General features: G+C 38.1%; 1 protein-coding gene across 2 annotated transcripts; it reads left to right on the top strand.

The window, feature by feature from the left end:
• Positions 1-1157: 1157 nt before the first annotated feature.
• TSPAN3 (tetraspanin 3) lies at positions 1158-27359 on the top strand. 2 transcript variants are annotated; one of them, XM_039856676.1, is made up of 7 exons: positions 1158-1431; positions 16682-16873; positions 17099-17173; positions 18655-18756; positions 19699-19851; positions 20824-20907; positions 26475-27359. In XM_039856676.1, the coding sequence occupies exons 1-7, from the start codon at positions 1369-1371 to the stop codon at positions 26565-26567; spliced, it is 762 nt and encodes a 253-aa protein (XP_039712610.1). In that variant the 5' UTR covers positions 1158-1368; the 3' UTR covers positions 26568-27359. The 2 variants fall into 2 exon arrangements, with proteins under 2 accessions (XP_039712610.1, XP_039712612.1); XM_039856678.1 differs by lacking the exon at positions 20824-20907 and having other exon boundaries at positions 1181-1431.

Below are 27359 nucleotides of genomic sequence, written 5' to 3'. Positions count from 1 at the left end.
AACCACTAAAGACCTCTTGCCTAGAGCAGGGCAGAGCCAAGCAGAGTGAACCAATTTGGAGCAGAGCAGTCTAGCCAGAGAGGAGCCTTGTCTTAGGACCGCCTCACCCCAGGACCACATAATAGTGGCGCTATTCCATAATTGAGCTGTAAAACATTGAGCTGCTCCACAGCTGTGCTGTATCATTGTTGCAGGAAGTGACACCTGATGGAGGAAATTAGATGCTCAGACAACTTTGTTAGAGGAAGGAGACTTTAATGCCGGCGGAGAGCGTGGAGGCATTCAACAGACCCAAAGCGTGATCTCTCCTTGGTTAGATTTCTTATAGCTTATATACTCTTGCAATGTCCATGCAACGGATGCGTGATTCCTTTGTCTGAGGTTTCACGTGTGCTTCATGACTTAGGAAGGGAGGGGGAGCTTTGAGTCTGGGGGGCGGGGGCTGCAAAGGTGGAGGAATTTCCAGATCACTGGTCTTACATGTCTTTGTTTTGTAGAACCCACGACCTTGGCGTTATCAGCACCATTGTAGGATTCTTGAACAGAGAGACAGGACCTGCTTAGCAGATTCCTATCTAAAGGCTGAGCTCTAATTGTAACATAACAAGTAGTTTTACACAATTTTGTTATTCTTACACAGCTATAGAGATAAGAATCTTAGTTAGATAGCAAGCTATAAACCAACAGATGTGAGCTGGAGAGTCCTTGAGGTGGGGGAGGCAGCTATGGGAAAACATGTTAGCTGGAGAGCACTGGGCAGAATGGGAGGAGAGAGCAGTTTTAACCAGCTGAGTCAGTTATTTCTGCAGGCCCTTTCTTTTGCATTTTTTCAGATGCCTCCTCTCCTCTCTCATCGTGGTTAAGCTCTTTACAGCAAATAAAGTTTTCTTCACTGCATTCCATACTGGGGATTTCCGTTGGCATTGCATTGGAGCTGAAGAGTAGGCTAGATAGACAGACAACATTCTTTGGGGTCATCAAGAAGGCTGGTATAGTAAACATGGCTCAACAGGGGAAGCGTGGATTTCCTCTGAAACTTCCCTAATCAGGCATCTGCATCGCCAGGACTTTGGGTCCTTTAAGAGGCGTGGCCTCAATGTAGCCACTGAGGGAGTGATTGGCTGAAGCTGCCTGTCCGGGGGGCGGGACTCGGTTGCCAGGGAGCAGCGTGGCTGCCCTAGGGGACTGCAGCGCCTGCGCTGAGGAGCCAGGTGCTTGCTGGGTCTGGGGCTGCGCAGCACACCCGGGGGCTTGAGGCTTCGCCGCGCAGGCGGTGAAGTTTGCAGGCAGGAGGCGCCGTCGCCATTGCAGCTTCGCTGGGTGGGCGCATCCGGCTCTTTGAGCAGGGCACCAGCGACCGCCCGCACCATGGGCCAGTGCGGCATCACCTCCTCCAAGACTGTCCTGGTGTTTCTCAACCTCATCTTTTGGGTGAGCGCGGGACACAGGGCGGGGAAGGGGGAGGGGCCGGCGGCGCGGCCTGCTTCGGCCTCGCCTGAGGCGCTCGAAGGGCCGGCAGGGGCCGCGGCGGCGAGCTGGTGTTAGGGGAAATGGGGTTCTGCGGTAGAAGGGTAGGGAAGTCGCTCCCAGGCTAAGACGAAGGCCCTGGGCGTGGAGGGCGATGATTGGAAGCCTTAGGAGGCTTCAGGCGGCCTCAGCGCTCAAGCCCGACGCCTCAGGCGGCTGGCTTCCTCCAGGGGGCTCCGCCCGAGAGGCTAGGCCGAGACCCTGGAACAACCTGCTGGACCGGGGATTCTCGCTGCAGATTCGTTCAGGACTTCAGACTCAAAATAGAGTATTCCCCAAAGGGTCAGGCTCCGATTTTCTTTTTTTTGGTCAGGGCCTGGAGTCCCCGCAGCTCCAGTGCTAGTCCCGAGCCATTTGACCAAATGGTGCAGATATGCAGGGATGCTGCCGACTCAGAGTGAGGACTCTTATTTGGAGCTCTTTGTGTATGGAGAACTGGTTGGCTGTTAACCAGCCAAGAAAACTGAGAGGTTTCAACTTGATAAGCCAAATAATCCTTTGACCAGGAAAATCAAACGGTTTATTTTGGCAACGGGGTCGAGGAGCCCGAGATTATATACCTTGGTTAAATATGATTCGGATATCACAAGATTTTGAAAGAGATGAGTTCACTTTCCATAAAAGGTGGTTCATGAATTTTTTTTGTCATGTTCCCAAAGAAAGAGGTGTTTATAACCATTTCATCTTAATTCAGATCCTTACGTCACCAGGGACTTTTGTACTAACCTGTGTTGCTCTTATCAGTCTGTGCTCTAGTCTATCTGGACCTGGCACCTGGGTAAATCTAATTAAGCATTCTTCCCTCATATAACTTTGTTTTATTTAAACAAACAAACAAACAAACAAAATCCCCCAGAAACTTCAGCAGGAAATTAAGGTTTAACTTCTGGTATTGAAACTGAAGTCCTCACTAACTTTTCCTTCCTCATGACTTGCCATGTTCTTAAACACTTGCTGCCCTGGACAGACTTTTCTTTCCACATTCTCCAGGACACTCGTTGAACATTCTTACTTACTATACTTTTGTATGTCCCTGTTTAACTTCTGCCCACACACATACCTAATTTGGAAAGAATCCTTTTCTTCTTAAAACTCCCATCTCCTTCTCCCTCCATGCCCACCCCCCCCCCCAAAAGATGACACTTTATTTCCTCACTGCTGTGGCATAAAAGGATAATTATATATAATAAGGCCTCTATCTACACATATATTGCCATAGAGTCTTTTTAGGGTATTTTGGGGGTGATAGAGTCCTGCTGATAGTGCCTATTCAGAATCCCTCATGCGACATTGGGGTTTTAATAATTTCTTCTTTTCCAATTAGAGTTGTTTTTCTCATACTTTAGTTTGAGTTATAAGCCTTTTTAAAAGGTAAAAGAATTTTCAGAGATCCCCAAATGAGAAACACGTAGGCTGAGACTGTCTTTGTACTCTTTACAGTGATTTTTATCGGCATAAGTATTGACTTTTGAAGAATAATCTATCAGATGAATTCTAGGCTATTCATGCTAGGGACTGGAATTGTTAATGTAATAAAATACTGGAGATACAGGAACCATTTTCTTTTTCCTTTCATTAGAGTAGATTTTCATTTACTCTAAATGTCAGTTAATTCTAAGTGACTGCTCATGAATCTTTGGAAATTGTGTAAGCATATGTACTATTGCTACTTCAGTGAAGAAGGTTATGTTGAACTTCAGTTGTTCTTTTCGTAGTAGGTTATTGCCAGGTTTAATACTGTATAGTAAAAAGACACTTTAGGTTAGTAAGATAGTAAAACTTTTGTGAACTGTGATAAGGAAATTAAGCAGACATGGAGGGGGAAAAATGTGGCATAGAGCAAATTAGCACAATAGAATTAATGAGGAAACAGTATTATTAGATGTGTCTCCCACCAAATCATTAGTTTAGGGACAAGCTATTGAAATCTGATGATGGTAATAACTAACATTTGGGTGCCTATTATACCTAGACACTGTGCTAAGTACTTTACATGGAATGTCCTCACATTAACTTCATCTGGCAGGGTATTATTTTACAGATGAGGACGTTAGGGTTTACTGAGTTAAAGGTAGCACACCCAAGGTGTGGCAGAGCCTGCGTTCAAACTCAAATTGTCCTATACTTTAGAGCCTGTGGTGTTAGAGCAAAGTGTGATTTCAAAAGATTTGAAAAGGGAAAGGAATTCACTAGGCTATGTTAGAGTCACTTTCTCAAAAACATACTTATTTTAACCTGGTTTAGAACCTGTACCAGCATTTAAACTACATTATTTAACTTGTCAGTTTAAAAAATTAGGCTGTTATGGGGAAGTTCACAAAGCGGATATTAACTGGTCCCCCCTGGGAATTTGTAATGCATTCTTCAGTTCTAATAAATGTATTTTTATATAGTGACCCCTTCCTCCTTTTAATGCTTTATTGTACAAGTGTAAGAATAAACCTTCCTGCATAGAGCATATTAAAAGTTTATCTAGGTTCCCTTGGGCAACTTTGTAAAGATTTCTTAACTGTTGCACTTGCTATATTCACTATCAGATGGTAATGGCTGATTGTGGATAAGTGTTAAAGCTTAATTGGCAAGATCTTTAAACTACACCTTTTAATATCTTGATATCTTGATTAGTTGGCAGTTTGTTCAATGAGCTGTGATGTGGAAATAGATATGTACCTGACATACTTAGGCTCTGCACTAAATGATCTGTTAGCCAAAATTGTTAATGTTGGCTTGGTCTAGATTATTGTGGACAGTGCAGTCTAAGAAAGTAACTGGTAAGGCACACAGTAAAAGGGGAAACAATTATTTCTAAAATCCTGAAGGTTGTCTTAATGGAAATACAGTTCCTTAGCTTATTCCAGAATATTAGGGCTTGTGCCTTGAAAGATAAACTTGGATTTCTTGGTTTTTATGGAGTGGCATAGCTTTAAATGTAAGTGTATTAGTGTTAGATCCATGATAATTTATGGAAGATGGTTAAGAGTGTTGAGGTCCATGACCGAATTTTTAACGGTGTTGCAAGTCATAAGCCTCTTCCATAAACTGCACCTTCATACCAAGGTCAGACAAGATTCTTATTTGGGTGAGTCATTTGATCCAACCCAGGAGACCTCATCTAAAACAGTACTTTTTAATTTAATTTTAAATTTAAATCAGTACTTTTTAATTTTCAGGTTTTTATTCTGGTAAGATTTGAGTTCCTAATCGAGTTCCATGTTATACAAATACCTTTACTTTCCAATTGAATTAAAATTTATTTTGCTCATAAGTATCTCAGGCATTATAGGGGCTGTCCATGCTTGTAGAATTTATACTCTGGCACATGTATTCAGGCTGTTGTTTTTCACCTAAAATACCTGGAGTAGGAAGTACCACAAGAAGGTCACACACCTTTTAAATGCTGTTAGAAACAACTTCAGAGTGTGATATCTTCACTAATCATTTACTCATATGAAATACTCTATACATACAAATAGTATTTGGAAGCCATATATAATCTTTAAAATTTATCTCATCATTTAAAAACTTTTCACACCACATTTTCCTCTGAATGATGTAGGACAGGGCAAATTTCCCCAAGTGCGGGGGCGGGGTGGGTGAGGAGACCGAGCCCTGCACTGAGAGAAGAGGGCCCTTTGGCGGAGAGTGTAGAAAGAATTCAACACACGCCAAAGTTAGAGTCAAAAGGAAAGTTTATTAGAAAAGGGGCAACACTCCACCCGATAGAGTGTGGTCTCCTCTTAGAGGCAGAGAGTGAGAAGGACCCTAGAGTGTTTGGGAATTCAGTTAATACATCATTTTTTAGTTCCTGTGTGTTACAAGTTTAAAGACTGTTTACCCATTTCCTTTGATACGGACATACAGTGAGGAAAGGAATGGGGAAGAGTATGTAGCCTGAAAAGCCTGCTGGCAGTTTTAGCCATAGGGTGTGAATGATTTTATTTGTGTAGGGCAGCCACTTAAAGACTCTCTTGTCCCTGTGTAGGGAATGAGTTGTTAGCAATCTCAGCAGAAATCTTTGTTTTGAAGGTGTCCTGGCCTGGCAGCAGGGCTGATTAGCATATTGCAGTCTCTGAACAGCTTAATTTAACATTTTAATTCACTTGCTTCCTCCCTACTTTATTCTCCCCTCAGATTTTATTCTTTTATTCTTAAGGGGATGTGGAGGAATGCAAGAGCTGTCTTCTGTAACTTCTTCAAAGCTGAGATAGGGCTGTAGTCCCTGCCTACTGGGTATAAAAATCTGGAAGCCTATTCTAAGGGCCCTGGAGGCAGAGACCGTGAGGTTGTTCCAACATTTGGAAGTAGCAGGAAGCCTTGCAGCCTGGAAGAGATAAGCTTAGCAAAAAGATCGAAAGGACAAAAGTCAAAATTAATAGTAGAGGTAATTGTCGATGAAGTTGCTTTTCATGGCAGTTTGTTTATTCAGGGTAAAGATATCTAGTGAAAAGAAATTGAATCATTTTGAAAAGAGAGTAGTGGCATAGCCACTGGACTAAAAGAATAATTATTCGGAAAAGTCCCTTGCTTCCCTGGGATGTGTGTACTTATCTATTTTCTGGAACAAGAGCTTAATATCTTCCACAGGTTCACAGGTTAGGTTGCACTTCTCGTTTCATTTTCTGGAAGAACCTGTGAGGACTCATAAGAGACTGGTTTAATTCAAGACAGATGTACCCAACTCTTGATTCCTTGTAATTTGACAGCGTTGAGGAACCTAACAAAATTTGGTAGGGCCCTTTCTGTTTACCTTGAGGGCTGACTTTCAGTAGATCTCAGGGAGCTGCTCTGCTTGAAGGAAACCTCGACATAGAAGCTGGTTGTCTCTGAACAGTTTAGCACCTGGTGGTTTGTGTGATGGGCAAGGGGGCTGCCACCTTTCTGGCAGCACCCTGTTTTCCAGGATGGCGGGGTGGGGGCACTGCATTGGACCCTAATCCCTGAAGTGCAGTGGGGAATTTCATTGCTAGTCTCAGTCTCACAATGGGAAAAGTAAATTACCTTATGTTTGGCTGGCTGTTTATTCCTGTCACTGTGCAGTTAGCGTTGGAGAGAGGCCCATGGCCCATGGGACAGGTCAGGACAGGGTAGGTAGCTCTAATATCTAGTAAAAATTCAGTTTTCCTCCCTGCCATGTTGAGGGTTACCTGAGGCTCCACTGTTGTGATTGCAATGGCTTTCTCTAAGACTGGAGCCAGCGAGTGGTTGGGCCTCTGTTGTTGGAGGAGGGAGCAGCTCTCTCATGAGAAACTTGCTAGGAGGGGAGAGGGCTTGTGAGGTTCCCCCCTCCCTGGCTTCCGAGGGCTGGATGGACTCCCCCTTCCAGTGTCCTTCCTTACTGCACTTTGTGCATTGATTATGCCCCAGTCCAAGATCTAGGCCCTCTGGGTCTGAAAGATTTTTAGTGCCTAGGGGCACCTCGAGGTGGTTCCTCTATATGGCAGCTAAAATTTGTGCCCTTTTTCCTGCTCTGCTTCCTTTTCTTCCCTGTCCCAGTTATTGGACACTTTAAAGACCTCTGGCACCAAGGCCGTCTGCAGAGTTTGGGGTCCAGGCCCCAACTTTTGGAGTTTCCTTTTGCATGCTGGGCGCAGCCTGGTTATAAAGTGTATAGCCAGGAGTGTCTGGCCCTCATTAGACTCTGGGTCAATGTTAGTGTATTCTCTAAAAGCCTCAGAAAACTGGTTAAGACAGCATAAAACAATTATTTTGATGAAGCACAGAATCTTTGTTTTTTACTCAGAAACTTTTCCATAACATCAGTAGCAGACCAGTAGTCTTAAGAAACATTAAAACACAACTCTAATTTTGTATTAGCTTACCTTCGATATTTAAATTTCCAATCTTGTTTAGTCACATATAAAATTTCAAGATTTTTCTTCACAAACCTTCTGCAACTTTTTTCATTCCTTTAGTTTGCCTCTTCTCATTCATTTAGAAATAACCAGCTTTAAGACAAACATTTTTCCTTCAGTTTCCTTCAAAATATGTCTCTATACTTTATACCTTCTGTTACCAAAAACATACATTTTCTTTTCCATCATAATTAGAATTCTTACACACTCTGCTAAAAAAAAAAGAAAAAAAAGTGCACCGACAGGTTTTTTGCCTGACTGGTACAGGCAGAAACAGAAACGTATGTGTGGCACGGGTCTGGGCCAGTTGCTGCTACTAGAAAGGGCGAGTGCAATACGGGTCTGGGCCTGCTGCTGCCCTGAGTGTTCACAGAGATTTACCTGCGGCTCCAAAGGAGAGAGAGAAGACAGACAGATATAGCAAAGAAGGCTAATTTTTTGGGAAAAACTACCTTGGAGTCCTGTACTGTATGAGACGTAAGCCAGCGGACCTGATGCATTTGGGGCTGGCGGCCCAGTGCTCAGCTATGCGTGATTTAGGCCATCTCTGAGATTGCTCCGGTGTCCCAGAGCCAATTGGGAAATGAAGTCAGGCCAGATAGGGGATGAATTAGGAGAGTTCAGCAGAGCTGCTACCATGACCAGGCATCCTCCCTGTTAGAGTTTCTGCTGGAGAGGGGTGGGAAGGAGAAAAAAGCTAAAGGGCAGAGAGGAAGGAACAGAAGATTCCCTGGCATTCCCGTCTTGTTGTGGCCGAAAGGTGCTGAGTAGTATTTTAATTTGGAGTTTGGATGAGTCCCTCAGCAGGTCTTCTCTGCAATTCCGATGGTGATGCGGAGTCAGGAAAGTTAGACGAAGAAAAGTAGGAAGAGGGCTGGTGGACTCCTGCTTGGTTAGAGAACAAGTCTCCTACCAGCCCCCTAGTAAGGGTGTCAACCGTTTGCCCAAGGCCAATTGGTCTGCACAGGTGTAGGGAAATAAATCCCAGCCAGTCAGATGAGAGGAGCCTTGGCTAAAGTTTCATGGTTGCCAGAAAAGATGATGCAGGACAGGGCAAATTTCCCGGAGTCAGAGAGGACCAAGTCCTGCACCGAGAGAAGAAGAGGGTCCTTTGGCAGAGAGTGTAGAAAGAATTCAACACAAACACCAAAGTTAGAGTCAAAAGGAAAGTTTATTAAAAAAGGGGTAACACTGCACAGAGTGCGCTCCTCTCAGGCAGAGAGTGGGAGGGACCCAGAGTGTTCGAGGAAGTCAGTTTATACATCATTCTTAGTTTTTGTGAGTTATGGTTTAAAGACTTTGTTTACCCATTTTTCTTTGATGATATGGGCATACAGTGAGGAAAGATATATATATAGCATGAAAAAATAATCTGCTGTTCTAGGCTTGCTAGCAGTTCCCAGCCTTTGATCTACAGGTTCCCCATGGTTTTAGCCATAGAGAATGAGTGATTTTATTTAGTGTAGGGCTCCACTTAAAACACTTTTTCTGTTTTCCCTTCCAGATGTGGGGAAATGGTTTGTTAGCAATCCCAGCAGAAATCTTCTTTTGTTCTGCAGGTTTCCTGTGGATTGGCTGTAGGGCTGATGAGCATATTGCAGTCTCTGAATATAGCTTGATTTAACATTTTAGCTCTCTTGCCTCGTCCCTACATTAATGGGAAGAAGGGGCAGACAGACCGGCAAAATCATCTCATACTTCATTAAATTTAATTTCTAGGTGCACCTTCCCACCCTTGTCCCCAAATTATACTTCTTTAAAAATATTATCTCCCCTCTCCCTGCTTAATAGTTTGGAAGGGTCTATAGATGAGAAAAATTATTTGCATTTATGTATTTTTCTGGGAGTAAATGCCAACATAGTGTATCTTTGTTGCTGCTGTTGATTGAATACTAAACCCAAGCATGGACACACTAATATTATAAAGCTTAAAGCACCTAGGCTCCTGTAGCATTAACTGACTGTTCTTACAGTTAAGAGTAGGGTACAGGACTGAGGGTCTCAAAAACAAAAACCACATGTTTAAATTCTCTGCCTCTCAGATGACTCCTGCAGTCTGAAAATATCCAATTCCCATGCTGCTAGAATCATTTGGCTGTGGCAGTTGGTTGATCTCCAGTTTAATTGCCACTTGAACTTTTGGGTCTTTAAACTGGTACGTATCAATTGGATTAAATAGAACAACTTTGTTAATCTGGATAAATAATGACTATAAAAAATCATCTACAGAAAAAGTGAAAATAGGGCAGAATTAAGGAACATGGGATATCATCAGAGTAATAGTGGTGTAAAAAGATTAAAATATTTCTTCTTTAAGAATAATGGCAATAATGATGACAATGATGTTGCTAATGATGACAAAATGGCCTTATTGTCAAAACTTTATACCAAGTGAGATTTTGTCCTCTTTTTTTGCTTTCTTGTCTCCTTGAAAGGTGATATTTCTGGAGAGAAAAAAAGGATAGTGTGTACGGAAAGAGTCGGAATTGTGTTAGACAGTCAGAAAACACTTAAAGATGTGTCAAAGCCAGACAGACACAAATGACAAATGGAGGAGATTGGCAGAGGTGCCTAAAATATTTGAGGAGATCGCCTATTTTATGTTGGTTGTTAAGGCTGGACCTGGGAATTCATTTGTGAGAGAACAATGAAGTCTCAATTTCAGATGTGATTTTAAATATTTACTTTGCTGATTATGCAGGTAATATACTTGCTTTTTAAAGAAGACGCTAAAGAATTAAAAAACAAAACAAAACAAAACTAACCACTATAATTCCACCACCCAGAGAGAAACAGTATTGACATTTTGGTGTGTCTTTTCTTCTAACACAGCACAAACATTATTAAAATTTTTTTTGACAAAATATTTAAGGGCTATAATGTAAGTATACCTCTGAATTCCAGGTTAGTTTTTTGTTGTTGTTTTTGCTATTAGAATTTGTTACAATATTATAACATTTTGATGTACATACTTTCTATATAAATCTTTGTTTCCATCTGACTTATTTTCTTAAGGATAGACTTCTAGAAATGCAATTAGTAGGCACAAAGCATAAATGCTGAGGCTGGTCTGTGTTGCCACATTGCTTTCCAAAAAGATTATTCTGTATTAATGTATACGCTAGCCTGAGGGCCCTTCCCTTTTGTATCCTCGCACATCTTTGAATATGCTTGGCTTTATCACTGACCAGTTTGTTAGGTAGAAAATGATATAATTATTCTAATAGCTTCAGAAATTCTTGGTAAGAGTAGCTTTAATTCTCTTCTGAAAGAGAATTTAGAATCTTTGGATTATAGTCTTTTTTTTTTTTCTGCTTGAAAGTTGGTAAGAAAGTAAATGAAATATGCAGGCATTGGACTTGGTAAAGGAGCAATTGTGTTAAATGATCTGAAGTATTTTATCAGAATAAGTGTTGGAAAAAAGCATGTTTGGATTAGAGAATATTATGGTATTTGAATGCTAAAATATTTAAGGTTGATGTTAAGACACTTGTAATGGCACAAGGGTGGAGTTTGGGGAAGCTTTCAGAAGTACACCAAGGATTCCTTGCTGGAGAGAAGTGAGATACATAAAAAAACTAATATAGCTGTACAGGAAACTGAATTAAATGTTAAAAGATATGCACGAAAGATGGATTTCTACTTGTATTTTTCCCCTCTCTGCTTCCTTTTTGAAACCTGCTTTCTTCCCAAATCGAGAGTACAGTGGTTTTTGCCCAGTCGTAACTATTTTTTCTCCCATCATTTCAGTCACTTCTTTATCAATTGACTTTTTTGAGGCAAAAATTACTCCAAAGGAACAGTTTATACAGGCAAACAATAACTTGTCAGACACTGTACTTTTAGCTGAATGACATGAGATGGTCTCTTGCCAGTTATAGACATGAATCTTATTCAGGACAGGGCAGATTTCCCCCAAGTGATGGCAAGACCAAACCCTGCACTGAGAGAAGAAGAGGGTTCTTTGGCAGCGAGTGTAGAAAGAATTAAATACACATGCCAAATTTAGAGTTAAAAGCAAAGTTTATTAGAAAGGGGGTAATACTCCACAGAGTGTGTGTTCTATCAGAGACAGCGAGAGAGACCAAGAGAGACTTGGAAAGGTGGGAGGAGGAGAGGTGCGAATGTTCAGAGAATTCAGTTTATATATCATTCTTTAGTTCCTGTGAATTATTGTTTAAAAGACTTTGTTAACCCATTTCCTTTGATATAGACATACAGTGAGGAAGGGGAAGGGTATGTAACAAAGGTAAGAAGAATATAGAGAGTGAAAGGCCTGCTGGAAGTTCCCATCCTTTAATCCATAGGTTCCCCATGGTTTAGCCATAGGGAATGACTCTTGGTGCCTGTTTCCCCTTCACAGGTGTGGAGAATGGATTGTTAGTAATCCAGCAGAACTCTTCCTTTCTTCTGAAGGTGTCCTCTTGGCCTGGCTGCAGGGCTGATCAGCATATTGTTATCTCTGATTGTGGCTTGATTAACACTTCAGTTCTCTTGCTCTCCCCTACATTAAATCCATGACTACTATATACCACTCTATACCAAGAAAATTGTTTCTATTCCTTGCTCTATCTTCACTCAGATGTTCTGTGGGATGTTCCACGTTCACATTATAAATTTTCATATAGATACAATTTCACAACAGAGCTATTTTATCTCCTAGCCTGTTCCAAGTCCGTTTCATTTTTAATATTGCCATTTTTAATATTAATATTCCAATGGCAGGTTTCATGGTAGTTGATGTGCCCCCTTTCACTTCATATTCCTTCTTCCTTAGAAAATTAAAGAATTTAGTAGTTTCATGGATTTTAGCATTTCATCAGCTATCTCTTTCACAGAATTGAATAGTACAGAAAAAAGCGAAAACAGTCAAAACTATAGAAAAAGCAATCTTATGTAAAAATGCAGTTTCTTATTTTAAAAGAGACTTCATATTTCTGTGTATGTAGTGGAAAGGTAAAAGGATAAAATGAAGTATCATACTTCTGAAATTTTGTAACAGGATAACTATTTTTCAGAGGAACAGCATGGTGTGAAAAAGCACTGGCTAGCTCTCTTAATTAAAGTTTTAAAATTAGAGTATGAATGTATTAAAAGATAAAGAATGGTTTTTAAAAAATTATTCTTTCTATAGCTTTAGCTTTCAACTTTTCCCTTAAATTTCTCTTCACTTTGTAAAAAGACTGAATATTTTTATTATACTGCCCTGGCACAAATCCTTCTTAAAGGCTCAGATTTTTTTCAGTGGCGACTAAAGCAGTTTCAGCTGCTTCTAAGTTCTACATTCCATCGCCTCTACTATTGCACCTCACCCCCCTGCAGCTGCTTTGTTGGCAAAACCCAGATCCTTTGATAGATCCCAATCACATAATGACCCCTCAAAAGCAGGGTTTAACCCAGCTCACCCTGTAGCCTTTCTACTAGCCACACGTCTTATGTGAAAAAAACTGCATGACTAGAGTCCCTATGCATACCAGTTAGAAATTACTTATAACCTCTCCTCCATTTGCCATACAACTTTTTCATAATGATGATTGGATGTCATTAAAGCAGTTGCTTATTGCTGTTTTTAGGTCTTATGTTGTTAGTACACCTACTCCTACTCTGTATTTTCAAAGAAACTAATGCCATTTTTATAAGTTGTTTATTATACAACTTAAGATATAAAAGCACTATGTACAGATGCCATTAAAAGAAGAAAATTTTGAAGTTGACTTCAATTTAGGAAACACAGCCTCTATTTATGAGTAATTTAATTTATATATAGTCTCATCGATAATCATTGCAGGTTCTGTTTTGGTGTGTGCAGCTGTTGTCAAAATAGAACTCTGTTACACTCTCAACTCTGCTGTGTGAATTGGATGTTGACTGGTTTGCTGCCTGGGAAAAGAAACTGCTTTTGAGTCTATTAGAAAAAAATAGGCAGTTTCACAAGTGGCAACTCCTACTAGACTTCCATTGCATTCTTTATGTGTTGGTTTGTTTTTCTGCCTTCTCACAGTCTCAGTTTCAGATGAGTGTTTTAGTCTGGGTGGAGGGCGGCAACACTGGAAGCACTTCACTTGGCTCATTCCCAGGCAACACAAAGTTTGAGTCTCATTGGACTCTGTTTAGATTGAAAATTCATTATTTTATATTTAAAATGCAAGTAGTTCTTCAGTGTAATTGTTGAGTACATTAATCTTTCAGTTATCTTGTTTTCATTCAAATTTGTGTAGGTTCAAATTTCATTTACAAGAAGCTCAAAAAGAGAATTCATTTTAATTCAAGCCTTTTGTGAAATAAATATTAAGCTTTAGAATAAGAAAAGCCAAGAATCCAAAGGATGGAGAGATGACTAGTGAAGACAAACTTGACAACTGCGATTGATTCATATTTGGGATTTCTATTTCAATTCGAGGATTGAAAGTGTTTAGTAAAATGCGTATGTATGTACATGTGTGTTTAATGTGTGTTTATGTCACACATACGTAGTCAAGAAAAAGTAGTATTTGGTAAGTGTTAAGTAGTCTATGTACTTCTGTAATCAATGCACTCAAACTATTAAGCTATTTTTCCTTTTTCCCTCTCCTTTGTCCCATAATAATACATGCCCCTGAAGTAAGTATGTCAGTGAACTCTGAGGACCTTTGAACAGACATGGTTGCTATGAGTGCAGTATTTATAAACTAACTTACTCCAGATGTAATGGCCATCAGGAATTCAGTAAGCTGGATTAAGTTGCCAAATCATGTTTGAATAGTGAACTAAAAATTATAAACATCGGAATAAAGAGAAACAAAGCAAATACAAATTAAAGCTTATGATAAGAGATGGGAGGATGATTTCAAGGGAAGGGATCAGATCAAGTGTACTCAGTAAATTTTGACTGATACCTGCTATGTGCCAATCATTGTTCTAGGTGCTGCGTGGTGATAGAGGTCTGAAAGACAGACAGATGGGCAAAGTTTGTGCCCTATAGGTATGCCGATACAGATATAAGTATAATTGCAACAGTTGTTAATAAATGGTCTGTCTGTTAGAGCTATGTAAAGGGTGATATATGAGTGGACAAGGGATACCTAATTCAGCCTGAAATGGTCAAGAATGGCTTCTAAAAAGATGTGATGTTTAAACTACTAGATCTTAATGAGTAACAGGAGTTTCCAGGCAAAGGAAGAGAGGGCATTCTAAAGAGCAGCAGAGGTAAAGAAATGAGAGAATATGTGGTACATTTGGATATAATAGTTTCTGTTGTTCAGAGTCCATGAGGGGGTAATGGAAGGAGGCTGAAAAGCAAGGAGCTGTAACAGCTTAGTTCATCCCGATTTTAAATAAACTAATGCCTTGATCTGGTTTGTATTTTAACAAAAATAACTCGTTATATAAAGAACATTATCAAGGGGCAGGGAAGGTCAGCAAGTAAGGATTAGGATGAGGCTCCACAGTGGGGTTAAAGCACTGCAGTGGGATTAGAGAGAGGCTAAGATAGTCAAGCAATCTTGGAAGTAGTGCACTTGAAGGAGTTGGTGATTGATGGGATATAGGGCAAGGAAAGAATATAGAGTAATTTAGGCATTTGACTAGAAAAATTAGATGTCTGCTTCCTTTTGTTATGATAGGAATGTAAGGAAAGAATAGTTGGAGTAGGCAGGAAGGCAGAGAGGGTTTAGGGTAGGTTGAGAGTGAGGTGTCTGTGGGACTTTCAAGTGAGACTACACATGGCTTAGATAAGTGATTGCAGTGACTGGTGAAGCCAGGACTAGCATAGCCCAACGAGAGTCCCCAGATTGAGAAACGAATAGGGGCGGTGATAGAACCATGGAGATCACTGGTAAAGAAGAGTCCATGAAAAGAATGAGTTGAGCAGCGAGAGAAATAGAAAACCAGTGGTGGGGCCCCTTGGAAGCTAGAGGAGGAGAGTTTAAAAATAATGTATTTTTTAAAAATTGCTTCCATTATTATAGTTATCTTCTCTTTAAAAGTCCATGTTATTAAAAAATTAATTTCTTAACTTTACATAAATGTTGTCTTTTTCTTCCAGATCTGACAATGATTCTAATAGCCTAGTGTAAGAAAATTTACTGATGATGCCCAACCTTACTGGGTCCCATAGACTTAAGAAATAAACGGAGTTTTCATGTTACGAGGAGTTAATGATATTTCCACTGTCATTGTGGAGGTTGTTTTCTAGTTTGAAGATTTATGATTTATGTGTTCAATTTTAAAGGATGGTGAAATAAATCTTTTCCAGTGAAAGTCTCAAAGTCCTCTACAAATGATCTCTCATTAAACCAAGTGTTTTAACACTTAGCCTTATACTGTATTTGTTTATTCACATAAAAGCAGGTGGCACTGGGCTGTCAGCATTGAGCCAGTACACATGATAGCAAAGTTGATGACGCTGAAGGAGAATGTAAAACTCTGCAGCTGGAGAATGGTGTCTGATGTAGCAGCTGAAATAAGGCATATCTATTCCATGACTTTTGGCATTCATTTTCTCTTTAGATGCTCTATAACCTTGTTAGTCAAAGTGTAGTCCAAGAAATCAGTAACATCAGCATCACCTGGGACCTTGTTGGAAATGCAGAATCTCAGGTCCCAACTCCAGACCTGCTGAATCAGTCTTTGGTTTAGTGAGAGCCTTAGGTGATTCCTATTTGCATTAGTTTGAGAAGCACCATTCTAAGGTCTAAATAGACCTAAGAGTTTGCAAAGTTGTTTATAACTTAGCCCTCTGGCTTTACCATTTCACAGTCTCAAGACAGCAAGATTTTTGGAAATGGGTATCATGGTTACAAGTTATTATATTTTTTTTCCCCAAGGGGGTGGGTAGAAGTTAAAAATGCAGGTTAAAAAATTGTAAAACTCCAGGTTATAGAATCTCGAGTCGGATTGCCTGGGTTCATATCCTGGCTCTGCCTCTTTGAAGGCAACTATGATGAGCAAAGGTGTACCCCCACCACTCCATTGATTTGTATTGGATTGTAATTGAGCTGCAGATAAGCCTTTTGGGATGTGTGCATGAGGTTCATTTTTTTGTCATCAGTATTACTTAACTGGATTCATGGTTTCTTATTCCTAGCTAAACCAGCAGTTATTGAAAAGTAGAGTTTGGAAAATTTTCAACTTCAGTAAAGAAATGTTCCTATTAATGAACAATAGGAGACTTTTCAGCTTCACTGAACAAAAGTGTACAAATAGATTTAAAAGTGATTGTGAATAATCTCACTGAATTATATATAACCTACTAAGAAATAGTAGGAACATTTTTACCAGCAAGGTTTAGAGACTTACCAGTGCTCTGACCTTATTTTCTACAGGGAGCAGCTGGCATTTTATGCTATGTGGGAGCCTATGTCTTCATCACTTATGATGACTATGACCACTTCTTTGAAGATGTGTACACTCTCATTCCTGCTGTGGTGATCATAGCCGTAGGAGCCCTACTTTTCATTATTGGGCTAATTGGCTGCTGTGCCACAATCCGGGAAAGCCACTGTGGACTGGCCACGGTAAGTTAGCGCTTAATTGACCATGTGCATTGTCATAATATGTGGGAATATTTCGTTTGTGTTACTGGCTTTGAACTGAGCATGAAACTCAGACTCTTTAGCTCTTATAATTGAAACAGAATTAGCACTTATCTTAAACTTCTAGCAATTATCTCAAGATATCTCAAGAGAGTATTTAGCACTATTTTTCATTTGTATTTAATTTTTGACAATGTTTCCTTACAGTTTGTCATCATCCTACTCTTGGTTTTTGTCACAGAAGTTGTTGTAGTGGTTTTGGGATATGTTTACAGAGCAAAGGTATGTTGTCTACTGTATATAATTTGTATGTTTTAAAAGGTGGTTTAAGTGTTTCGAGTGAAGTAGAACAAATTCATTTTATCAAAGTAAACATTTTCTTTTGCTTTACTTCAGTTTAGCCATGGCTTTAAAAATCTAAAGTTAATTAGAAATTATAAATCAAGACTGCTAGTCTCCTTTTATAAAGCAAATTCTACTACTGTTTTAGTTTGCAGGTATTTAGTATTCTTTAAATTACCTCAGAATGAACTACAGATGGATAATTGATCAGCTAAGAAGTTTGTTCAAATTTCCTGAGCCCATTGATTCCCTATTGAGAGGGGAAATAGAAGTTTTCTGATTTCTGTTTTAGAAGAACTAAATTGAGCATTTCATTTTCCATTGCCTCTTTAAAAAATGCCTTGTCCTGGACATAGAAAAAGACAATTGTGAGTTGTGATCCTTCCTACCTTCTACTTCGTCTTGAGGAATGAGGTGTCCTGCCAGCTCAGACACACGAGGGCAGCTGTTGCCACCACTCCCTTCTTAACCCCTCTTTCCTCTTTCCTGGTTGTTTCCTCTTTTCTTTCCTCTTTCTATTTTGCCTGCTTTTGCTTTCCGCCTAGAGTACCATTTAAGGCTAACTGGTCTGTTTTAGTAACTTTAGAGCTATGATAAAGGCATAATAGAGTCATTCTCACTGTTAGTTATGGTTTTATGTCAAAGGCATGATATGCCAATTTAACATTCAAATCATTGATACATAAGGTACAAGGCAACTATGTAAAAAAAAAGCAAAAGAAAAGTTGATTATGCCCCTACCTATGATCTGCTTATCAATTTTATGGTCTCACATTACTGATATAATTACCAAATAAGTCTTATCATCTTAGAATAGTAAGGAGAATTGGGTACAAACACACTTTATAAATGATACTTTCATGCCTTTTAGTAATTAGCAGCAATAAGTTGTAAAGAGTTTATTTCGCATTGAACTGCAGCTTTTTTGTAAAGTATTACCGCTAAGGACTGATTTTTTTTTAACTGCTGATTACTTTTGCATTTTTAGCCAAGTCTAATAATTTGTTCCAAAAATATCTTGTGGGGTTTTTTTTAGTCATTTTATTTTTACCTCCTTTAGGAAAGGAAAGTTAGTAGGTCTTCTGAGAATATACTGAAAACTTATTTAAAAAAGAAGGCAGTCCATTTATAATTTGGGACATCTATCTCAAGGCTCAACTGCTTTGTCCCTCTTGAGTGGATTGTTAGCTTGCTATCTTGTACACAGTTTTTTCTTTGAATGCTTTTAATCTATGTGATAAAAAATGTCTTAACTTTTACCTGAATCTATAGAAGCAGAAACAAGAGAAAACTTTTTTTTCTTATAACAGAGATATCTGGCAACTTTGTAAAGCATGCCATTTAGGTATTTTAGCTAGAGCCTTGACTAATACTACTTTTATCAGTATTTTAGAGTGACTGATTTTTTTGTTTTGATTCAGGTGGAAAATGAAGTTGACCGCAGCATTCAGAAAGTATATAAGACCTACAATGGAACCAACCCTGATGCTGCTAGCCGAGCTATTGACTATGTACAGAGACAGGTGAGCTCTCTTGAGGTGAATTTGTTTTTGAGTAAGTCAACGTGAAACTTACTCTGCTATTACTATGTAAATTAGCCATGTATCTTCACAACCATGGTTAACTTCAAGATATGTTCAGTATCTTAATCTTCACCCTTGAAAAGTTTTTTCTACCATCACCTAGTCAAAGTCAGATAAGAAGCATCTGATTTTTTTCCCCCAAAATTAGTTAGCCAGAGAGGTAATCATGGAAGAGAGGCATGTGTTACAGGGAAGGTGGAAGTCCAAATGGACTTAAGAGGAGGTAGGAAGTCTTCATATATCTTTAGAAAATAAGACCAGAAAAGGCAACGGACAAAACCAAAAAAAAAAAACAAACACAAAAAAAAACCAACAAAAAAAAGACAATTTGAAACATACATGGAGATTGAATCGTATAATAGATCTTTATGCCCCTAAGTCCACCTCAAAAATTGTTAGCTTTTACCAATCTCGTTTCATTTATTGCCTCCACATATCTTTTGCTAGATTATCCTAAAGCAAATCCCAGACATTTTAGACAAAATATTTTAAACACTCTGTCATTGGATGTAATATTTAACTCAGACTAGATATTTCACATGTTAAGATAGGAAAATTTTTCTTAGCTATACACTACCTCATATGGTTAATGTGCTTTTCATATGGAGATTCTAGAGCCACTAGCCATGTGTGGCTCTTTAAATTAAAATTAAAAATTCAGTTCTGTACTCACAGCCACATTTTAAGTGCTCAATAGCCTTATGTGGCTAGTGGCTACCATGGTGGACATGTAGATATAGAACATTTCTATTCCAGAAAATTCTGTTGGACATCACTGTTCTAGAGTAGCTTAAAGCTTTGTAGCATATAGAACTCTGTAAAGTTCAACACAGTATAAGTGTTTTGTCAGAAGTACTATATTTCTGTTCTGTTCTCCACTAGCTGCACTGTTGTGGAATTCACAACTACTCAGATTGGGAAAATACAGACTGGTTCAAAGAAACCAAAAACCAAAGTGTGCCTCTTAGCTGTTGCAGAGAGACCACCAGCAGCTGTAATGGCAGTCTGGCCTACCCCTCCAACCTCTATGCTGAGGTGAGTTCAATTTCTTGGCAAAACTTGAATCTTATATGGTAACCTGTTTTACTCTGTGACTCATCTTTACCTGGAACTTCTTTTCTACACTCTTTTGCTTGTTTTTTTTAAAAGCGATCTTAATCATTTCTAAGCATACAGCTCAGTAGCATTGAATATATTCGCATCATTGTGCAACCATCACCCATCACCTTCATCTATCTCCAGAACTCAATCTCTCTTGCATATTGAAACTTTGTACCCATTAAGTAACAAGTCCCCCTTCCCCCTCACTCAGCCCCTGGCAACCACCATTCTACTTTCTGTCTCTATGAATTTGACAGTTTTAGGTACCTCATGTAAGTGGAATTATACAATACTTGTCCTTTTGTGTCTGGCTTTATTTACTCAGCATAATGTCTTCAAAGTTCATTCATATTGTAGCATGAATCAGATTTTTTCTTTTTTAAGGCTGAATAATGTTCTATTGTATGTATACTCTACATTTTGCTTATTCATCTGAGGATGGACACTTGTGATGCTTTGCCCTTTGGCTATTGTGAATAATACTGCTATAAACATGAGTGTGCATATATCCCTTTGAGTCCTCACTTTCAATTTTTTTTTTTAAGGATTTAAATTTTATTATGTATAGATTGTAGTTGTGTCTTTTAATTAAAAATAATTTTTTTTCAATTACAATTGACATTCAGTATTAGTTTAAAGCGTTACAGCATAGTGGTTAGATATTAGGTAACTTTACAAAGTGATCTCCACCAGTGTCTAGTACCCACTTAACACCATACATAGTTAAGACTATATTCCCTATGTTGTACTTTATATCCATCTTTCGTTTGTCTTTAATGCTATTTTATTTTACTGTAAATTATTTTTAAATGTATTGCCTTTTTCCCTCTTAGTTTCTGCCATTTCCATTTCTGTAGCTTTCACTTTTAATGAGACATCTAATGAAGATGACTTTGCGTGTTTCAGGGGTGTGAGGCTCTAGTTGTGAAGAAGCTACAAGAAATCATGATGCATATTATCTGGGCAGCACTGGCATTTGCGGCTATTCAAGTAAGCACAGCTAGCCAAACAGTTGTTAAAGAGTGTACTGATTCTCTAATGTCAACCCTGAATGGTTATAATCACTAAGTGCAGTTAATCTCTGTGTATATAAATTACTTGGAAACAATTGAGGTACCAGGCACTGGTTTCTAACATCTTCCATTTCCTGTCTAGACCCAGAATGGTTTCAGAAAACCAGCTGTCTAGATGAGGGTACCATGTGTGAGGGGACTTTGCCTTCTTTTCTTAACTCAGTTCGTGAGTGACCTCAAAATTCGAACTGGTGTCATGGTATATTCTTGGAAGATATTTTAATAGAACTTTACAGAATTTTAAAAAATAGTATTGCTTTATTTCAGTTTGGAAATAGAAAGCTTTACTTATGTCTTTTTAAATATTTCTTTACAGCTAAAACATTGGATTTCGTTAACCAGTGGCACCATAAAAAATAAATTAATTAAAAAAAATAAAACAACAGCATTTTCCCAGGAAAAATAAGTAAATAGATAAATATTATTTCTTTCATTTCTTGCTTTTTTGTCCTCGGGGGGGTTTATATGTTTAGATACATAAATCAAGAATTGGTACTGCAACACTGGCTTCTTATAGGAGCATTTTTATTGCTTTACAGGAAGGACCTCTAAATAAAAACTGAGGTTCTAGCCTCTTCTGTATTTGAGGACTCAGTTTTTTTAGACTGCTAGCCATCAAGGAGTCTGTGACATCACTTGACACATCTGGAAAGTGTACTATGCCATTGTTGGTGGCTGACGGGACTTGTTTTCCCTTCTCTTGCCAGTGAAAACTTAATTTCTCCCTAATTTTATCTACTCCCAGCCCTCCCTTCCACCAAGAACAAAACAACACACACACACATATCCTATCCCTCACCTCCACCTGAAAACAAAAAAGAGAGACAGCTATTTTTCTGCCCAGTAAAACTAATATTCCTAGTTTCTCAGGTATATTGCTTCTCTCTGTATATTGAACAGAAGCTAGTATATTTAATGGGTAATGCCTTTTAAAATGGCAAAAGAGTGACTGTTTACTTTGCTGGTATTCAAACAGCCCTGAAACAATTCATTAAAAATCCTAGCTCTTTATTTGCTATGGTCTTTGCCCCTTTAAGCATTTACTTTGTGGCTCAGCATAGCGGTAATCTATTGAATAGCAGGAATGTATTTCATATTTTGATTATGCAGACACATTCATTTTGTTAAAAATAATGAAACATGAAAGCTTTTCCCAAGTAAAATCTTGATCTGTGCATTCTTAATGATTTTCTGTATGGTAATAAAGCTGCACATATTAGCATGTAGCAAAGAAAACTTTGGAACTGTATGGTGGTTTTGATCATGAAATATGTAATACATATGTAGAAGACTGATGAAAGTTGTCCCTTTAGCTATGTTCCATCATCTAGTTAAGCTTATTAACCAGCCAGGTATTTCTTCATTAACTTTTTTAGTGGGGGCTAATAAATGTTCTAACAACTCTCTTAAGCATGCATTCTCATATGCATTTTATATTTAAATCATCCTGACTTATGTCATAGTTGATAAAGATTTGATGTTTTCAGTTCAGCAAAACTGAGTCGGGGATTCAGACTCAAACCTCTAGAAGCTTTGAAAATTTAAAAACTGGTTCTAAGGAAAACCCATTCATTTAAAATAATAAAAGTTCCCCTTATGTTTTCTCTTTTTTTAAAGAGTACCTATAAACGTTCTAAACTTTTGATATTCAAAATCTAATGTGCCCAGTTACCCTGGGTGTGGAAAACCTTAGCAAAGGTAGAAACAATTCAAAGATCAGTGAGCTCTTGTGCTTGTATACCCATCCTGATAGAGAAAGTTAGATCTAGAAGGACATGGAGATTCTCCAGTTCCTGTTACTTTTGCTTTAAAGGCCATGAAAATAAGGGAGAACGAGGATAATATGACTTATGACCATCACTAAAACTTGAACCATGGCTCCATTGTACTTTGCCTCCAATTACAAATTGAAGAATTAAGATTCTCAAAAGATTAAATTTCTAAATTCTATTATAAAACCTGACAGTTATTGACAGTTCAGCTGGCTAATAAAATATACAGTAGGATAGCATTGAAATATCATTAGCACTTTCCTTCAGGTTCTAAAGCAGGGAAGCTCTAAGAGTTATATAAATATAGTTTAAATAATGTTAAAGATTGAAAAATGATTTTCAGTAGTGTTTGAGTATCAAAACTGTCTTAAGTATTGTCTCCTTTGATTTTGAGTGATTCGTGGTATTAACTGGTAAGCATTTCATTGAAGTTCTAAGGCAGAAAGGTGAATTTTAAGAAGGAATTTTCTCATAAGCTTAATTTATCAGTTAAAGGCTCTAGTTTGGGTGTTGACCATGTGTGGGCCAATTCTAGCTCACCACTTCTTTTCCTGTGAACTACACTCATTTATATATTGTCTATTACTGCTTTTGTGTTACAGTGGCAAAGCTGAGTAGTTGTAACAGAGACTTATTTTGTCTCTTGGTTCACAAAGTCTAAAATATTTACCATGTTGCCCTTTAAGAAACATTTGCTGACCCTTTCTGTAGTCTAGTTAAATGATCTAGGTTTGGGTAGGACCAAAATGATCAAGAAAGAAAAACTCGATAAATACTAGTTAATTATTATAACAGGGTTTTTTGAATATAGAAGAATGAGATTTTAAAAATTTAGCTATACTCCTTATCTTGTTAGCTTATTAATCAGCAAGATATTTCACTTCTTTCAGAGTAGCCAGCCTCTTAAATTAACAAATAATTATGAATTTCATGTTTGAAAGGTCTGGTCATAATAGAAAGAAATCTAGGTTTTGGTTTGGTAAGCTCTTAAGTATCTGCTGTGAGTTGGGCTCTCTGCACAGGCAACATGGGAAAAATGGGAATTGTCAGTCTTTGGAGCCTCACGAAGTTGGCATATTCTCAAGATGGAGTGGTAGAGAGCAAACTTTCAGGGAACTGTTTCCCAAGGCCATGTTGCTTTTTTCTGTTCTACATGCTAAGTGTGAAGGAGATTGAGATTGCTATTTCATTTCCCTCCTGCTGCTTCTTGACTACTAATTATTAAAATGAGTTAAAATACATAAGTAAATAACATTTCAGATTGGGCCTACAGATAGAATTGACTGGCTTGATTACTTTTAAAAAATATTCCAAGTAATTCTTCCTTAAAAACTTAAACCAAAGCTTGGAAGCTGATTTTTGAGTGGTTAGGGATTTTGTTTAGTTTTGTTTTGTTTACTTTGGGGAAAATTAATCTTAATTGTTAACTTTTTGGAGTTTTTAAAATTAAAGTACCCATTTGATAAAATTTTTTTCAAGTAGTACAGATTTAGTAAAAGGTAAGCTTCCCTCTCAGCCTTGACCCCAGTTCCTGAATTCCTCTTACAAAGGCAACTACTGTTACCAGTATACCTGTATACCCTTCCAGGAGCACATAAATATTTCTTATGCAAATAGAAGCTTATAGGATGCATTTTGTACCTTGCCTGTTTTAAAATTTGAGATAATTATATATTTACATGCAGTTTTAAGAAATAATACAAATAGAGCCTTGCCCAGTTGCCTTTAGTGGTAATATTTTGCACAACTACAATATATCACAATCAGGGTATTGGTATTGATACAGTCCACCAGTTTTATTCAGATCTCATGTGTCTACATCTGTGTATTCAGTTCTATATAATTTTATGACCTATGTGGGTTCCTGTATCCACCACCACCAATCAAGATACTGAACAGTTTCAACACCGTTAGGATCCTACCTGGGACCTTTTTAACTGCACCTCTCTCCTCTCTCCTGTGTCTCTGCCTCCCCTACCCTGGCAACCACTAATCTGTCCTCCCTTTCTAAAATTTCGTCATTTCAAAATGTTATATAAATGGAATCATATGGTATGTAACTTTTGGAACTTGCTTTTTAAAAACAAATTACACTTGCTATAGCCACGTAGTATTCCATTTAGGGGCATACTTTATAATTTATCAGCTCTATCTATAAATAGGCACTTATGTAAGTCTTGCTATTATAGAAATGCAAGTAGTAAATAGTCTATGCATGTGCAACGTATATAGCAAAAATTGTAGCCATGAAATTAAGGAGCCAGAGTATGAGTGACTTTTTGATAGGTACTTCCAAATTTTTCTCAGAAAAGAGTGATCCCAGTGTACAGTTCCAATAACCTTGTGTAACAATACCCCATAATGCACCTGCGTAGTGTATCATAGAACATTTTAATCCTTGATGGTTTTTGTAATCACCACTTGTATTTAGTAATCATATTTTGTAGTTGCTGGTTGTTATATTTGGGCTAAGTGTAAATTAGTCCTCATGACTTGAATATTGCAGGGGAAAATGTCATTGCAAGAAATAACACTGGAGTTAAAATATTTATATAATATTTTCAAGTCTATTATTGGAAAATTTCATTAACTAGTGAAATTTCAGTATAGCCAAAACTTTGGAAATGGGCCTGTAAAACTTAGTGATGAGGTTTGAACTATAATAATTTATTATGTAGAGTTTAATGTTCTTAAACAGATTCATTCCCAAGCATGAGCAGGGTTTTATTAAGCTTACATAATTGTTTTTAAATCAATACAAGGTGACTTAATGGAAATAAAAGTCGGGAAAGAAATGATATTTATTTCAGATCCCATTTTGAGAATACTGACTCCTTCAGTAGACATTAACCAACTTGAATGAATGTGAGGGAAGGATGATGGGATAAGAGATTTTTTTTCTCCCAGCAAATCAGTAAATTGAGCTTATTGGGGTTATTTTTTTTTTTTCCTTCCTCCTCAATTTAATATTGCTTGGGAACATAATTGTGTTTTACTTTATAGCATTTCCAAGAATGTTTTATTGTACAGTGAATGGAAGTATATTGCTTCAGGAATTAGATATTAAACATGTTTAGGATAGTAAACTTTGAACAGTATCCATTTTTAAAATATCTTTAAGGTACTTTGCACTAGTAAGCAGGGCTTTTGGGCTATTCATGTACTGAATTTTGTAGGTTGATAGAAAGCCTCCCTTTCCCAATCCATATACCTGAAAAGACCACCATTGAATTTCCTCAGTGAGACAGTCTAGATCATTCCACTTCCTAGACCTTTACTGTCTAATGTGGTCACCAGTAGCCACATATGTGAGTTTAAATTAAATAAAACCAAAAACATAAGTCCTTAGTTGCAGTGGCTAGTAGCTACCGTATTTGACAGCTCAGATAGAGAATGTTTCCGTCATTGCAGAAAGTTCTTTTGTACAGTACTGCTCTCGATTGAGAATGGGGGTGGCAGTAGGAGATCCTCTTGATTCTTTACTATCTTCACAAATTGTTTTTAGGTGTGAGTGAGGGAAGCTAAAATTTAGTACTTAGTTCCTAGAAAGACAATGTATTCATTAGATATTGCTTCTGTTACTCTTGTTATTGCTTTTTTGATGATTTGAGATCACTGAACTTTGAAACAGCTCCATTGCCAACAAAGAAATATACACTTGCTGTGTGACTGTTTTCAGCCTTTCTTTTCCATTGTTGTTTTCTTCCCCCAGCTGCTGGGCATGCTGTGTGCATGCATCGTGTTGTGCAGAAGAAGTAGAGATCCTGCTTATGAGCTCCTCATCACTGGTGGAACATACGCATAGTTGAAAACTCAAGCTTGTGCGTTTTAGTCTTCTGATTTGGAAGGTGAATTGAGCGGTCTACTCCTGTTGGCCTCCTAAGTTCATTTAGTTAAAACACATGTACACAGGTGTTGGACAGAGCAGCTTAGCTGTTCGTGTGCCACATACTTACCTACCAACCTATGATTTTCTTTTCTCTAATCTAGCTGACTTTCCATGTCCCTAAGTTTTTAAGTACGGTGGTATATGTTATAGTTTCAGAACCATTTGCAAATTGCATAGTGTGGTAGGATTAAAGGGAGACGTGGCCTGCTTCTGTTACCTCCAAGCAGTAATGGGACTGCTGCTGAAGTACCACTGGGTCCCGTCAGGCTTCGCAGTGAACAACTACTGGCCAAAGGTTTTTGGGAGGAGGAGGAGTTAACACCAGTTGATGCCCCTCGTCAGTGTCCTTTTAAAAGATATATACTGTAGTTCAATAAGATAGCAACTCTACAAAATGGCTAAAATAGATTTTAGAGTCATACAGTGTATGTTTTGGTTCATCTTCAAAATCAGACTGATCTTTGAAACTAGCTGTTTTTAATCAAAGTTGGCTTTATAGAAGGAGTATAATGTATGCACTGTTTTAAAACAATGAGTGTGAGAGAGTGTGTGTATGTGTGTGTGTGTGTGTTTGTATGATTGAGTCCATTTATTGTAAGTCTAAACTTGTTAGAAATAATGTACCCATGTAGGCTAGCAAAATAGTATCTAGATGTGATCTCAATTGTAAATAGAAAAATCTAATTCAATAAACTGTATTACCCCTCA

Source organism: Pteropus medius, unplaced genomic scaffold, assembly GCF_902729225.1.
Source record: "Pteropus medius unplaced genomic scaffold, Ma_sr-lr_union100, whole genome shotgun sequence".
Lineage (NCBI taxonomy): Eukaryota > Metazoa > Chordata > Mammalia > Chiroptera > Pteropodidae > Pteropus > Pteropus medius.
This window is presented reverse-complemented; position numbering and strand designations above follow the sequence as displayed.